The following is a 17,345-nucleotide window of genomic DNA, read 5'->3' on the forward strand; positions in this document are numbered from 1 at the left end:
GTCAATGCTATTTGAATAAAATGCTAATACAAAAAAAATCAGTGATTCACTTGAATCTTGTGACTTTGGACAAAATGCACATATACTAATATGGTTGTATCTGGAAATTCTTATCCCAAGATAATGTGTTTTCCACAAGGATAGATTCTGTTCAGTCAGTGTTACTGGAGGTTTAGTATTCTGTTTAAACAACCCATGCAGTATGAATGGCTTTCTTGTAAATCATGAGTGAACCATGCTTACAGGTCTTAAAATTAAAAAGATCACACAAGTGATTAAAAAAAAAAAAAAAAAACAGAAGAATAATCTGAGCAGATGTAGAAGGGAAAACTATATGGGATAACACATTTGTTTACTGAAGTAGACCCAGAAATTCTGTATTATCAAATAAACAATATGACAGAAGATAGTAATTATCAAATTGAAAATAGTGAGGAAGATCTGAAAACAAAAAGCTATTCAACCAACATATAAAGAAGAACTCCAAGAAGTACATGTGATCCTATACAACTGCCAGAAGTGTAAAAAATTAAAAGGGACAAAGGTATTGGCCAGCTTTGAATCAAAATTTTGCCGTAGTAGATTTATTGCAGCCTAGATGAGTGGGCAATGTAAGTGGATTGATAATTGGATGGATGGCAGAGCTCAGAGGGCAGTGCTTAGTGGTGCGGAGTCTAGTTGGAGGCTGGTAGCTAGTGGTGTTCCCCAGGTTCTAGGTCCCATCCTGTTCAACTTATTCATCAATGACCTGGAAAATGGAACAGAGTGCACCCTCAGAAAGTTTGCTAATGACACAAAGCTCGGAGGAGTGGCTGACACCCTAGAGGGCTGCGCTGCCATTTGGAGGGACCATGACAATTTGGAAGGTTGGGTCATAAGGAACCTCATGAAGTTCAACAAGGGCAAGTGCAGGGTCCTGCACCTCAGGAGGAATAACCCCAAGTTAATACAGTTAATGGTGACCATAAAAAGGCTAAAGATGCATATATGTTTAAGACACAAAAAAAGACCTAGGCAATGGCAACTGCAGGTTCTCTGCAACCCACATAAAGATTATGGAACTTGTCTAATTTGAAGCAATTTCCAAACAAATAAAGGATAAAAATGTACACAGAACCAGTCAGCCTGGATTTAAAAAGAGAAAATTACACTTGATGAGTACTGATTGCCTTCTGTGGTTAATTTACTGGCTATATTGACAAAGGGAGAAAGGTGGATATAATAATACTTTCATTCTTCTGTGGGTTTGGATTTTGTCTTCTGTAGCATTCTCATCTACAAGCAGAAGCTTGATGAATGGACAGGATGTGGGTTAAATTAACTGAACTTTGAGGCTCTAGTAATCAGTCGTTCAATATCCAGTTGGTAGACAGTAACAATCACAATGTTTTATGTGTTGATATGGGAGCTTATACTATGAAATATCTTCACAAGAGACCTGGATAATGAGAATGCATCCACCAAAAATTTGTGGAGGATACTAAACAAGGGAATGTAGTTGCTAAACAGAGCTTCTGCATTGCTTTTTTTGTTTGTTTTTATCCTGAGAAACCTAAAATAAAATAAAAAATAACAATAAAAATAATTAAAAAAAAAACACCCTTGAAGATTGTGTCAAAAGTCATTACAATCCTTAAAGGTTTGCATAAGAAGAGCAAATTTCTGCATCTGTGATTTGGGGTGGAAAAGCTTTATCTGTTTGTGCAGGCTGGGAACTGACTGGGAAAGCAGGAGCCCTGCTGAGAAGGTTCTGCCAGTCATAGAAGACTTGATCTAATATTACTAATGATTTCACTTTAAGTGGGAGATCTCTAGTGGTCCCTTCTAAGAACATTTTCTATGCTGCTGCAATATTCACTCTGGACAGGCAAAAAAAAGATTAATGATAAAATAATGAACTCAAATGTAGCTTTTACCTCTTCTTAACTGATATTTTTGTTGGGTTTATGGCCTCACAAAGAGAAATAACCCTTTTTAGTTAGAAAATTTTGCTTTATTCTTATCAAGCAATTTTATCTTAATCATAAAATTGCAGTATATTTTAAATGAAAAGCAAATATTTTTTTGCCTTTTTTTTATTCTAAATCTTTCTTTTCAGGGTCTGATTACTTGTTTATATGAATCCAAAATCCTTTCTTATGAGAATAAATATTCAGAATATTTTAAAATATATGTTTTGAATCCATAAAACAGAACAAACCAATTTTTATCCACGAAAGGACACATACCAAAACCAATCGGCAGCTTTATTGTCCATGTGCAATCCAAACTGCTAGGATAGTTACCAGGAAACCCAGGGCTAAGGATCACCCCACTGAAGTCTGACATGGCACCACCACATTGTGCTGCAAAAAAACCCAAACAGACAATTCTCAGAAGAGTAGAATGACGTAACAATTATTCCAGAATAGTGAGGATCTTTTCAAGGTAAATAATATAATAATATCAATGTTTATATTTAAAAATAAATAAACATTCCTTTATAGTTAAATATATGTAACAAAGTAATCTATAAGTGGGTATTTTTCTACTCTGAATTGGCTAGGTTTAAATTTAAGCGACAAATACACCTGAAAAGAGGATAGCTGTTCACTCTGCACTGTCTGTGTGAACCACCTTTGTGAACACGCAGGTGGCATGCATCAGCTCATAGCCACATGAACACAATTCTGCTTTGGTTTGTATGCATGTGGGTAAGAGAAAAAATGTATTTTAAAAATATTCTATATTCTTATTTTTCAAGACACCTTTCAAAAACTCTATTTACACTCTGCTGTTCTAGAAATAAGATAAAATTAATACTTTGGGAATGTTAATGCATTAAGTATTTCTAGAAATTCAACTAAACCCATTTTAGGGCTTAATTTTATATTTTTTCATGACATCAATAAGTAATATAACTTGCAGTTCAATGTAAGCTTTTTAAAGAGATTAATTATGTTAAATACAATTATTTTTAAGTAACAGTTTTGTCCAATTAACAGTTGCTATATCCTTTGAAACACTATTAGAAATTATTATTTGCAAAGAGGAAAAATAATTAAAAAAATCATCATTAAAGAGAATTGATCTTTTTCTTCAAAATTTTCCATACAGTAGCACAACTCTTGTATCAGACTTCCTAGATATATGTTAATGTTAAAGCATGAAAACTGAAGACTAACTTCCCCCAAAATATTATTAATATTTGAATCTTTGTGAATATTAATGATTAATATATGAATCTTGGTGATTATAGCATCTAAACAGTGTCAACCCAATATCTCATAGGAATTGTATAACATCTCAAAGGATTAAGAATGGGATTATGTGGGACAGGTCAAGAGGATAAATAATCTATTCTGAAGAAAAGCGAACATAAATTTTTAATGAGATCTGCAGGATCTTGCTATCTATACATTAGTCATTTCAAATAGAGATAACTTTTATTATTAGGGAACCGAAACAAAAAGGCATTTCTATTCAGTGAAAAAGAATGCAAGAACAGTTTTGCATTACTTCTAAATTCTAATTCATCATCTAAACAGAACACATTTTAATTATTTTCAGGTATTTCATTTAGGCTTCTGGCAGGCTCCCAGTACTTCTTCCAATAGTATTAATATAGTCATCTATATAGCTTAATTTGAAAGATAATACATCTTGTTAAATAGGGCAGACATGGCTTATGTTGAATTCATCAGAGATGATAATGTCATGCTATTTTTATTTTAGTATTTTCTGTAGTACTCATCACTCTACTGTGGAAATGATTCATAAATAAAGTATGTGTGTAAGGGTCCCTGGAGGTCTCATCACTAATACAGAAGATTCTGACTGGAACATATGCCATTCTTTCTTCTTCTGACTGTACATTTCAAAAAAGCTCTGCTATAATATGTGCGGTATACTTTGAAAATCTTCAGCTTAATCTGATCTTTTCACTTTCACAGTTCTTTTCACAGTTCTTTCACTTCTCCCTATTTCTTCCCCTACACATATCTCTTAGTTCTCTGGATTTCTCATTCTGGCTTGTTTAAGAAAGTTTATGTATTATGAACATACCTAAACATATTGGAATCGGGTAATTCCATCTTCTTACTGGTCCAGGCATACAGGTGATATGTGAATGTCCCTAAAATGGCACAACATTTGCTAACTTATATAATAAAAAGTATACAATATATGATACAACATTAGTATTCCAACAACAATATTAAAAAAAATAAATTAAAAAAATGTATATAAAAAATAAGGTATAAAATATAGATTGTATACTCTGTGCATTGTATCATACCTTCAGAGAAGACTGTAACTATGTGACAGCCTACTAGAAAAAAAATATGTTTATTTCCTTAATATTATTTCTAATGGTCTCCAGACAAATTTCATAATACCAGCTTAGTATAAACCAAGTGCCTAGAAACTAAAAGTCTCATTAAAGTGATGTTTACATAGAATCTGTTGGCATCATTTGTGAAAAAAAAAAGGAAAAAGATAACCACCTATATATATATTACTAGCTTTACATCTAAAATTCATAATACCTATTCAAAATTGAGTCATCATGCTCAACCCTGAAATAGCTTAAGTAGTGAAAAGCTGAGATATTTAAGGAAACTCTTTACAACAGTGTCACTTTACAACAAATTAGGTGTTATGATTTCCAGGCAATCTGTTACTGGTTATTTCCAAGAGTGAGCCACTACATTCATCCCAGGAACAGAAAATTCTTACGAGAAAACTGTACTTGGGATATCTTGCAAAACCATGTAGTGTACACATTAAGATGACCTAGTAGAAAACAATCGGTAGCTTTTTAGCCTTTGTTCAACCTTCATATGAAAAGTTGTTTGCCTGTATGAATGCCTGTAGCATTTGATGGAACCAAAAGCATCCATGGCAATTGTAAATAATTTATTTATTAATGTTCAAACAATTCATTTTCTGTCCAAGAAGAATAATAAACACGCTGCCTCCACTGGTGCATGTAGGCATATCTAACCCTTGCTATAAATAAATAAATAAACAAATAAATAAAAATCTAAGAGGCAAAGTCATGCTGCATGTGCCAGAAAAACATTATGGAGGGAAGAGGTTTTTTGTGTGTATTTTCATGGTTTACATTCCAGTGTTCTTTGTATTTCCTTTATTTCAGGCAGGTACTGTGGCTTGCCTGCTCACACATTTGTATTTAAGTATGAAAACAGAAAAAAAAAAACAAAGAAACAAACCAACAAAAAAATGACTGGTTTCTCCCAAGAGTGACCTGCTACAAGCAAGCAATGTAAGAATTAGATTTCCATAGTCATTTTCACAGCTGTAATCACAGAACATTTCAGAACATTTATTGAAATGCTGGGAGGCTGTGGGACTGGTTAGGAACTCTATATTGAAGGGGAAACTGGGATACAGTTTCAATTATACAACATAAACTTTAGCTTTATAAAATTAATTTTAGTCCAAAAAAGGTATATCAATTATTTTTTTATGATACATAATTCATATTTTTCCAGTATTAAGGTCTTTACAGAATTATATAAAATGTATATTTGAAATGATTAGCGCTGTTAAACTTCATTTTAGTGGGTTAGAATCTGTCAGCCGTCAACATATATTACAGGCCAGACTAGTTAATGAAGAAGCAAAGGCAGGTAAGTTGTCTTTTTACTATTTTGCTCCAGGTATCAACAACTCCAGTTAGTCATGCATTGTTATATAACAAAAGTAGAATGTTTTCTCCCTTAAAGATTTTTATTTTTATTAGCCAAAATAGGGACATATGAATAGGTAATGATTTTTTTCTCTCTTATGCTCTCAAAGAGCTAGATAAAGTGGAGACTATTGACTGCAGAGTCACACAGGAGAAAAAACAAACAAACAAACAAACAAAAAGTGGTTGAAAACAGTAACCTATCAATGGAAAGTAACCTCTCAAGTGGAAACAATATTCAATAACATAGCCATGTAAAAGGAACCATATGAAATTGGAAACTTGGCTCACCTGAAGGGAGTAACCCTGGTCACACTGGAAAGATACCACATCTCCAACCATATATCTGTCTCCAATTTTGATCCCATTGCTTGGGGTCTGTGGTTCGGGACAAGAGTCCAAACCAATAGCTGTGAAAAAACGAGAAGTTCAGACATTCTAAGTAATACAGAGTCCGATTCTAAATTCACACAATTTCTGTGTACATTGTATATAGGCACACTGTACCAATGTTTTAGGAAGCTCTTGGATATCAGCAGTTTGTGGACAAAGAAGTAGCATAATATTCTGAGGAAAATAATAATAATAATAAAAAGTTATAAAGGGAGGAAAACTGCCTTTCAAAAGCAAAGGAAAGGGAAAGAAATAAGCAGGGTGACAATAAACATGTCACAACAATCTTCAATCTCAATGCAAAGTCTCCCCTATATTTCCTTTGTTCAGAAGAAATGGTTCATATCAACTCATCCTACACAGAGTCTCACCATAGCCTACCTAACTGAAACTGGGAGCACATGCACTTTACTTTCTGAGCCTCTCTGTTCTGGGGAATGCTAGCCAATACTACAACAGGTACAAAATACAGGAAAAATAGTGCAAACCATAAAATTGTATTTATTTGCACTTGTTTCTCCACAGGTCTGATAACATTTTTTCGTCCATTTTTCACACATTCACAGAGTAAAATATTTGTGCAATAATCACCTCAAATTTCCCCTAATCTATTTTTTTAACACAGTATCTTTAGCGTTATAACAGAAATATCTCAAATTCCTGATTGCAATAAATGCCATAAATTGTATGGATGCTTTTTCATGGTTGTCAAAAAGAGAAATTAATAAATTTTTCATTGCAGCTACCCAGTGAGAAAAGAATATGTCTAATATGAAGTGTAAGTAGTTCTGTTACTCTCTTTGCCAAATGCTAGTACTCCATCCTAGTTAATTGTGAAGCCAGGACTGATAAGCAACTAAAACATCAGTACATAAGGCAATAGGGAAATACTGTGGAAATCAATAATGGCAGCACTTCACTATATTATCATCTTCTACATACTGGAAAACTTGGTAATGTAACTGATCTCTTCCTGTAAGAATTGAGTTAAATAAAAATTACTATTTAAATAATATCTTACAATTATTTATAATATATGAATGGTGCAAGCTAACACAAATTCTAAGAAATTTGTAAAGTATACACAAATATTCTCTATAACATATAGAGTGCAGTGAAGCTTGACTTTTCCCTTTAACACCTGTTTATACAATACATGCCTCAGATGATCAGGCCTCCCCTCTGATCACATCTGGACCCTGTCATGTGGCTAATTGACAGGGACACAATTAAGTTCTAAGGGGAAAGGGACTGCACAACCTGCTTACTAAACATATTGGCAAAGACCTGAATTCTGGAATATAACTGACCAAAAACCAATGGCCTCACAATCCTATAAATATTGATTCCAAACAAGAACTCTTGGAGCCCTCCAGGGATCACAGTGGCCTTGACCTCCGCTTGTGTTAGGACACCTCCCAGGATACCCCTGAGAAGTGCGTTTCAGGGCTCAGTCCTCAAGAAACAAGCTCATCCATAGACAAACGCCAACAAGGACATAGGAAGAGTAATTTGCTCTAGGGGGTATTTTGTAAGCATGTAACTAGATTTAGAATAGAATAATTAAGGTTGGAAAAAACCTTTAACATTATCTAGTCCAGCCATCACCCTACTACAAATGTAACCCACTAAACCACGTCCCTAAGCACCAGGTCCAGTCTCTCCTTGAACACCTCCAGGGACGGTGATTCCACCACTTCCCTGGGCAACCCATTACAATGCCTGACTGCCCAGGACCCCGTAAAAAGTATCAGATAAACCTTGCCATTCACAAATCTTTAACTAAGTCACTGTTTAAATTGTAGCAAATTTCTTCAGATTATTGAGCTAATTGACTAATAGTTAGATACTGATTAGGTGTCATTAAAATCATATAATCTTACTTTGTTATCTGCTATAGAGGTATATAATAAATCTTTAACTGCTGCTACATTGGAGTTATGTTAATCTAATTCTGTGACAGAGGGTCAGAGATGACTGGAACAATTAAGAAGAAAGGGTGTTCAAATCAGTGAATTTTGCTCTGATCAATGCATTTATTCTGAAATTTCAGTTTATTTAGAGATGAAAGATATATACCAGCAGTACTTCAATTATTTGAACATGCATGAATACACAGATGCATTTTCATTTTCACTGGATTCAGTCTCATGTTAGTTTGCTTTCATAACTGTTTACATGTTTTTTCCCTCTAAGGTTGTGATAAGCTGAGACAGTACCTGTATTTCAAGAAAATAGAAGGATAATTCTAACCTATAATAAATGTTTAGATACAAAAAAAGCTATCATATAGCACTTTTGCAAGGCTATGTACTCTGACTGGCTAATTAGACAACCAGAGCATGAGATTTGTAAAAATGACAAGAAATAACCATGAAACAATTATGCAGATTGGACACCATGACCAATAAGAGCAGAGGGAATTGCACAGCTGGGGAAAAATAAAATTGTAACAAAATGTTAGTGACTGTCAGGATTCCTGTCAGTCAGCTAAAAGCAATCTCATTCGGATGGAAAGTATGTTTATAATTACAGTCTTTTCTGCTAGTGAGGTATTCAGCAATAATTAAAAAAAAAAAAAAAAGAAAAAATTAAAAAAAAGAAAAAAAACTGCTGTTCTCTTATGTACTTAAAGGCCATTATGTAGTGCATATATTATTGCATTGGGCATAACATGCAGATTTTGGTAACAGTGGGAGCTGCAGGGGCCACTGTGAAGAGAGGTCAAGGGCTGCCCTGTGCTGGACAAAACTGTTTCCAGCTGGTTCCAAATGCAGGGCACAGCTGAGCCCACCACAGGAGTTTGTAGGCCATGCATTTACTCCTGGCTGTTGTATGTTCTGAAAAGATTTTGAAAGACCAAAAAATGAAGGGGAAAACAAGACAAATCAAACTTCCCAATCCATGCAATATAGATTTAAGGCCTGATCTTGCTACCTTGGAATTAAATGTAATTCTAACAATTACAGAAGTAACAGTATGTAGCTCATTATGTTCAATAGGACTGAATATTCCTCTTTCATACCGTTTAGGTATACTTGATGTCTAGAACCAGAAAATGGTCTCAATTAATTGAATATCTCTGCATTACCTGTATACTCAAGATGAAATCCAGCAGCTGAAACACTGATATCAGACTGAAAGTTTAGGTACAGATTATTTGATGTGCTGTTTAGAAGTGGAGGTATGGTTGTTCCTAGAAAGAGAAATCAAAGTATTATTGAAATGCACAGAAACTGAACTAAGTACATATGTAAAATGGGTGTGTGTACAAAAAGCATTCATGAAGTTCATGCCTATAGTTTGGGAGCCTCTGAATATTATTTCATTCCTAAAATTTTCAACTTTTCAAATTTGTGAAAATGACTGATTACTAAAAGACGATGACAGAAGATGTCTTACAGAAGTCTTACAGAAGATGACTGATTACTAAGATAAACAGAATACTATCTGTTGTTAATTATGGGAAAAATAAACACAGAAAAAAACAAAACAAAACAAAACAACAACAACAACAAAAACTAGAAAAAGACGTATGTTAAAAAACTATGTTGACTCTGTGAAATACTTCTTATAAAATATTCTCAGTCACCTGAATAACTTCCGAGCCTTGGAGCATTGTTGTCAGCACCATCATAAAAGTCTAAGGAATCCCAGTTGTGTTCTGTAGCAAAACTCACCACTTGCACCTATGAAGAAAAATTTGAGGTAAAAAATATAAACTTGTCTCCTCTGCATTAATGTAAAAATACTGTAAAATGTAGAACAGAACAGAATGGAACATAACAGAACAGAATAGAATAGTTCAGTTGGAAGGTCATCAAGTCCAACGGCCTGACCACTTCAAGAACTCTATTGCTTTCAATCATGAAAAGTTGTTTTTTGCTGTCATTGCCAAAGTCAATGGGAAATCAACATTAAGTGAATAAAACTGCATTCTAACAATTCTGTTTGGATTTAATTGCCAATTCAGACTTACAAATTCAGTGACCCTTAGTGACAACCATATATTACCTCTGACAAGAGCTACACAGTCATGAAAATCACGTATGCACAGAACACTATTCTAATACCCTGATTATTTGGAGGACATTGAGGGGAAGACAAAATAAAGTATTGCCAATTACTGCAGTTTCTTTGTGATTCTTTCTAGTTTATCCAGCATTAATAACAGTCCTGCAATGCCAGCTGCATGTTCAGTTCTGCCACCAGGTAAGAGCAGCGTCTTGTGTTTGGTTACTTTCATCAGTAACTTATCTCCTGGGGAGAAGCAGTCACAAGCATGCTGCAAGCAAAAGGCAGAACATTCACTTCATTCCTTCCAGAGGTGAACACATCATTTGTCTCCTTAGGAGATGCAAAAATGGAAGCAAATAGACTGCAACAGGGAGCATAAATACGTTATCATGAAGTGAAAACACTCATTGCAAAGTAGAGTACTGCTAGCTTCCCATTCCCGTTTTGGAGGGAAGAGGGCATGGATTTTTGTCTTTTGTTTTTAGAGAAATAACTGTTTAATGAAAACCATTTAAAGAGTGACAGAAGCAGGGAGGAAACCCAAACCACCCTCTAAGATGAATGCCCTAGTCACCAAATTAAAGAATTATGCTTGCTTTTGCTGTTCTTCTGTCTCACATTCCCTTACTTTTCTCCACAATGGAGTAGCTTCAACAACAGAAATAAGCACCATAGGAATGGAAGTAATTTCTGAAAAGATACAGAATTGGACCTAGGAAACCTGCATATTGAATTTCAAAATTTCCACCCCTGCCCCCTCCCCCCTCCCCCTTTTTTTTAAAAAAAAATGTGTTTTCAGGGCCAAATTGCTGCTGACTGCAATGTTTACATTAGCCATAAAACACCTAATTTAAAATATCTATTTTAGTGCAAGTTACATTAGTGGCCCTAACCTTTCCATGTAGTCAATAAAAACAGGCAGTGGAGTAAGAGTCTATACTACGTGTTTTGAATTACCTACTTGAGATGACTTTCTGCCTTAACTTATAAGAAAATTATAGTACATTAAATTCCCAATTTAAAGTATTTAAGTCTGCTTGAAGATAGTTTTTTATTATTATTATTATTTATTTTTATGTCCAACTCTTCATATTTACCTAAATCTAATTTTAAATCTCTGCTTTTTTATTTGATATTAAATAGTTCAGATTTTACATCTGGTGACACTGCTTGAACAAATTCAGTAATGTAGTCATAAAGAATCATGGAATGGCTGAGGTTGGAAGGGACCTCTGGAGATCATCTAGTCCACCCCCTGCCAAGCAGGATCACCTAGAGCACATTCTGCAGGATGCTATCCAGGCAGGTTTTGAATATCTCCAGAGAAGGAGACTCTACAACCTCCCTGGGCAACCTGTTCCACTGCTCTGTCACCCTCACAGCGAAGAAGTGCCCCCTCAGATTCAGATGGAACTTCTTGTGCTTCAGTTTTTGCCTGTTGCCTCTTGTCCTCTTGCTGGGCACAAGTGAAAAGAGACTGGCTCCATCCTTTTGACACCTTTCTTCAGATATTTATATACATTAATGAGGTCTCCCCTCAGTCTTCTCTTTTCCAGGCTAAACAGACCCAGCTCTCTCAACCTGTCCTCATATGACAGGTGCTCCAGTCCTCTAATCATCTTAGTAGCCCTCCTCTGGACTTGCTCCAGTACTTCTATGTCCCTATGTACTAGGGAGCCCAGAACTAGACACAAAACTCCAGGTGTGGCCTCAACAGAGCTGAGTAGACGGGGAGGATCACCTCTCTTGACCTGCTGGCAATGCTCTTCGAAATGCAGCCCCGGATACTGTTGGTCTTCCTGGCCAGAAGGGCACATTGCTGGCTCATGGTCAACCCAATCTTCATCAGGACTCCCAGTTCTCTCTCTGCTCTCCAGCAGCAAAACCCCCAGCCTGTACTAGTGCTTGGGGTTATTCCTCCTGAGGTGCAGGACCCTGCACTTGCTCTTGTTGAACTTCATGAGGTTCCTTATGACCCAACCTTCCAAACTGTCAAGGTCCCTCCAAATGGCAGCTCAGCCCTCTGGGGTTTCAGCCGCTACTCTGAGCTTTGTGTCATTAGCAAACCTTCTGAGGGTGCACTCTGTTCCATTTTCCAGGTCATTGATGAATAAGTTGAACAGGATGGGACCTAGAACCTGGGGAACACCACTAGCTACCAGCCTCCAACTAGACTCCGCACCACTAAGCACTGCCCTCTGAGCTCTACCATCTATCCAATTATCAATCCACCTCATTGTCAGATCATCTAGGTTGCACTTGCTGAGTTTTTCTTTGGGAATATTATGGGAGACAGTGTCAAAAGCCTTGCTGAAGTCAAGTTAGACCACATCCACTGCTCTCCCCTCATATACCCAGCTAGTCATACACACCTAAATAGTTTAAATTCCATCCTACACATTTCACAGAGGAATAGGCATTCGTGATTTATTTATTTTTTTTTGTCTTTCAAATCTGGGAAAGTATATTTGTTACTTTGGGGGAATATATATTGATCATATAAAATGTCCAGCTATTTCAAGCATTTACATAAACACAAGAGCATTGTCTACTGCAGTATCTCAAATATCCACATTTGCATGAATTCATGAGTTGGAAGTAATCAGTCACTCAAGTTTTAAAATGTTGCCTCAAATAGATGAATTGCAGAGTAATAATTATTTATATATGTCTCTTTTTTTTTTTCTTTCTTTCTGAAGTGAAAAAAAAAATCTAAACTGTTTCAGTCCATTTCTGATGTCAGTAGTGGATATAAACGTAAGTTAAATTCTCAAAAATATCTCAGTAAAAATAGTGATAGGAATTCCGATATATACTCAATTTTACTGATCCAGTATCACCAGTTAATTATACCAGGGACTTCAGCTTTCTCAGAGCTAGTCCTGAAAATCAAAGAGGATTAAAGGATCGAGACTGAATATCATGCTTCATGACCATCTTATTTCAGTGATAATATTAGATAGCCAGCATGGCTTTAGCAAAGTCAGATCTTGCCTAACCAAGCTAGTGGCCTTCTGTGATGGAGTGACAGCATTGGTGGACAAAGGAAGGGCGATGGATATCATCTATCTGGATTGAGCAAAGCCTTTGATATGGTCCCTCACCACATTCTTCTCTCTAAATTGGAGAGGTATGGATTTGAAGGATGGACTGTTAGGTGGATAAAGAATTGGTTGGCTAGTCACAGCCAAAGGGTTGTGGTCAACGGTTCTATGTCTGGGTGGAGGCCGGTCACAAATGGTGTCCCTGAGAGGTTGGTCTTGGGACTGGTTCTCTTCAACATCTTTATCAATGACATAGAAGATGGAATCGAGTGCACCCTCAGCAGGTTTGCAGATGACACCAAGCTGAGTGGTGTAGTTAATACAATAGAGGGAAGCGATGCCATCCAGAGGGACCTGGACAGGCTGGAGAAGTGGGCCCATGAGAACCTAATGAGGTTAAACAAGACCAAGTGCAAGGTGTTGCACTTGGGCTGGGGCAATCCCACGTATTTATATAGACTGGGAGAAGAAGAACGTGAGAGCAGCCCTGTGTAGAAGGACTTAGAGGTCCTGATGGATGAGAAGCTGGAGATGAGCCAGGAGTGCACGCTTGCAGCCCAGAAAGCCATCTATGTTCTGGGCCAAATTAAAAAAGGGATGGCCAGCAGAGAGAGGGAGGTGATTGTCCCCCTGTACTCTGCTCTTGTGAGACGCCACCTAGAATACTGCATGCAGGCCTGGGGACCCCAGCACAAGAAGGATATGGAGCTCTTGCAGCGGGTCCAGAGGAGGGCCACCAAGATGATCAGAGGGCTTTTAAATTTATATTTAAAATAATCTTTTAAATGTTACTATGTATGAAATTAGTTTGCATTTGTGATGTTTCTATTTTCTGTAAGTTTTTTTACATTTTTATTAAATATTTTAGTTATTTCAAACAAAAACAGATTTTTCAAAATGATTACATAGCAGTAAACTATAAAATACTATTTTGTTCAACATTATACTGTCTTGTTCAACATCTTCATTGATGACCTTGATGAGGAAATTCCCTCAGCAAGTGCGCTAATGATACAAAGCTGGGTGGAGTGGCCAACACACCAGAAGGCTGTGCTGCCATTCAGCGAGACCTGGACAGGCTGGAGAGCTGGGCAGGAAGAAACCAAATGAAGTTTAACAAGAGCAAGTGCAAGGGCAAGAACAAGAACAAGAGCAAGCCCTGCACTTGGGAAGGAACAACCGCATGTATCAGTACAGGCTGGGGGATGACATGCTGGAAAGGAGTTCTGCGGAGAAGAACCTGGGGGTCCTGGTGTATGATGGGTTGACCATGAGCCAGCAGTGTGCCCTGGTGGCCAAGAAGTCTGATGGGATCCTGGTGTGCATTAAAAGGAGTGTGGTCAGCAGGTCAAGGGAAGTGATCCTCCCCCCCTACTCTGCTCTGGTCAGGCCTCACCTGGAGTGATGTGTCCAGTTCTGGGATCCCCAGTACAAAAAAGACAGGGATCTCCTGGAAAGAGTCCAGCTAAGGGCCACAAAGATGATACGGGTCTTATGAGCAAAGACCAAGAGACCTGGGTCTGCTCAGCCTGGAGAAGAGAAGACTGAGAGGGGATCTTATTAACATTTACAAATACCTTAAGCGTGGAAGACAAAGGGATTTACCCAACCTTTTTTCAGTGGTTTGTGGGGACAGGACAAGGGGCAATGGCCAAAAAATGCATCACAGAAAGTTCTGCACTGACATGTGAAAGAACTTCTTCACAGTAAGGGTGAAAGAGCACTGGAACAGGCTGCCCAGCGAGGTTGTGGAGTCTCCTCTGGAGATAATCAAGGCCCATCTGGATGCCTACCTGAGCAACCTGCTCTAGGGAACCTGCTTTGGCAGGCGGATTGGACCCGATGATCTCGAGGTCCCTTCCAACCCCTAGAATGCTGTGATTCTGTCATTCTGTGATTTTTGAAAACTCTTGACGCATTAGAATACATTAAAATCTCTGTAATGTAATTTATTAAAAAACAGATGTAATAATGGTTATCCTGTTTCCTTTCCAAAACTTTTAAATGTAAATTTAGAAATAATCTCTTCAATTTTAAATGGACTCCAATAGGCAATTGGACTTTTATTACATCTTCATATACAGAAACTAAGATCTTTATTCTTTTAAAATTATTACTATTATTTAATTTTATTTTGCTTTTGAAGCAAGGGCATAGAAAACTTGCTGCCACGGTTTCTTGATAAGTGTTAAGGTAGAAATTTAATGAGATGAAGCTTAAAAGTTCTATTACATTAGATATAACTGCCTCACTAAATTTCTCACTAAAAAGTGAGATATACATAACCCAGCTTTATTGATATTTTTCTGCTATATGTTCCATGAAGGTCTTAATCTAAGTTTTTGTAAAATAGAATTACATCAATATTTTAAAGGACTCATTCCCAATTCCAGTTGAAGCATATTTATGTAACAATGAACTTTTGTAACTTTATGTAAAATAACAGAATTTCCAGGAAAACATACATAATATCTCCATGGAAAGAACCCATCTAATTTCACTCTGCAAGAACAAGATTTATATAGTTTGATGGCAGGAAGAAAACAAAACAAACAAACAAACAAAAAACATGGGGAAGCATCTCTGTTCCCTCTTGCTTACAATGAATCATTGACATACAGAAATAATATATTTTAAACTTTTAGCAGTTTTTTTTTTCCACATTAAAAGTTATGGGTATATCTTTTAAAATGTCTTTAAATCTTATATATTTTAAGAACTGTGTGAATGAAAAGATGTGCAATGACTTCCACTGTGACCATCATCAGTGAAAGAAAGAATGTATGAATACTCTTTTCATGCTCTTGCACCAGGAAAAAAAAATAAACATGATGATAACAAGAAAATAACAAGTATACTTACCTGAATCCCAGCTCCCTCTGGTACTGTGATCTTCCACACACAATTCAGATTGTTGTCATAAGGTTCAGGGTAACCAGGAGATAAAATGGTCCCTTTGCGCTTTGTTAAAATTCCACCACAGGGCACTGAAAGGAAATGCACAAGTCAAAAAAAGAAGTGCAAAGCCTCAGAAGTGACAAGAGTTATTATTATTAAAGCTTACACAACATTCATCATACTATGGCTGAAAACTTTTGTAAATTTATGTTACACTTAAAAAATTTGCCTCAGGATCAACAACAACAACAACAAAACCAAAAACAACAACTACAAAAAAGTGGCATAACTGCCCATAGAACTACACAATTTTTCAAGGTCCCTTCCAACCCAAGTTGTTCTATGATTCCGTGGTTCATTCACATTCCCGTCTTATTTATTTGACCTTTAACAAAACAAAAGTCATTCCACTATGTCCTAGCAACCTTAGAAATATAAAGCATTATTGTTAGTGCTTAAGAATGAAGTTTGAACAGTTATGTATTTTATTAGTATAAATGAATAAAATAGAAAAATTATATCTTAATATTGCTACTTTTATTGTCTAAATAATCAATATCACCAGTCTCAATTCCTTGGCAACTCTTCTTTGCTTGTATGAATTATGCAATTACAGACTATGGATCTATCATATTAGTAAAGAAACTGCTAAGGGCTCACTTCACTCATATGTGCATGGATTAATAAGTGTTACACATGGAATAAGACAGAGGCATACATCAACACCATTTCCCTTCTGAATGATCAACTTGAATGTATCTTGTCTAGATCAATGGATGCTCTGACAGGGACAAATGAAATTAAAGCTTAATCTAGATACAGATATTTTGTTGGTATTTAGGAAGTTGAAGGAATGAGTTTTTCATCAACCAAAATAAGTAGAAGAGTGCCACTTAATAACGAATACTGTAGCTATATTTTGTATGGCATATAATTGATAGAATCTCTTCAAATTACACGGATAAACTAAAGGTCAGTATAACTCAAAATATTTAAATAATTACTTGTAAAAGGATGGACAGAATGGTTGATGTTTGCTATCTGTAAGAAAACACTCAAACATTCACTAGAGTTAAGGCAATTTAATGTGGTCGAGTCTACCACTTCAATTATTAAACTGATTTAGTTCAATGGAATTTTATCCTTATATGTATTTTATCACCGTTATTGACACAGTAATTTTCACACGGCAGGTGGCCTGTAACCCTTTCACAATTCGGCTTGCCTAGAGACAGCTTGTCTTTCACAGAATAAGTCTATATGTATATGCATATATATATATATATATATATATATATATA

General features: G+C 36.2%; 1 protein-coding gene across 1 annotated transcript in view; it reads right to left on the reverse strand.

The window, feature by feature from the left end:
- CSMD3 (CUB and Sushi multiple domains 3) overlaps nt 1–17,345 on the reverse strand; it is a 629,782-nt gene that overhangs the window by 85,338 nt on the left and 527,099 nt on the right. The window contains exons 36-41 of the mRNA XM_035317227.1: nt 16,009–16,133; nt 9,678–9,774; nt 9,177–9,281; nt 5,984–6,102; nt 4,045–4,114; nt 2,229–2,345 (exon numbers count right to left, since the gene is read on the reverse strand). Coding sequence (XP_035173118.1) covers nt 2,229–2,345; nt 4,045–4,114; nt 5,984–6,102; nt 9,177–9,281; nt 9,678–9,774; nt 16,009–16,133 — 633 coding nt within the window. The remainder of the gene's footprint in view (nt 1–2,228; nt 2,346–4,044; nt 4,115–5,983; nt 6,103–9,176; nt 9,282–9,677; nt 9,775–16,008; nt 16,134–17,345) is intronic.

This window comes from Oxyura jamaicensis, chromosome 2, assembly GCF_011077185.1.
Source record: "Oxyura jamaicensis isolate SHBP4307 breed ruddy duck chromosome 2, BPBGC_Ojam_1.0, whole genome shotgun sequence".
In the NCBI taxonomy this organism is placed as follows: Eukaryota; Metazoa; Chordata; class Aves; order Anseriformes; family Anatidae; genus Oxyura; species Oxyura jamaicensis.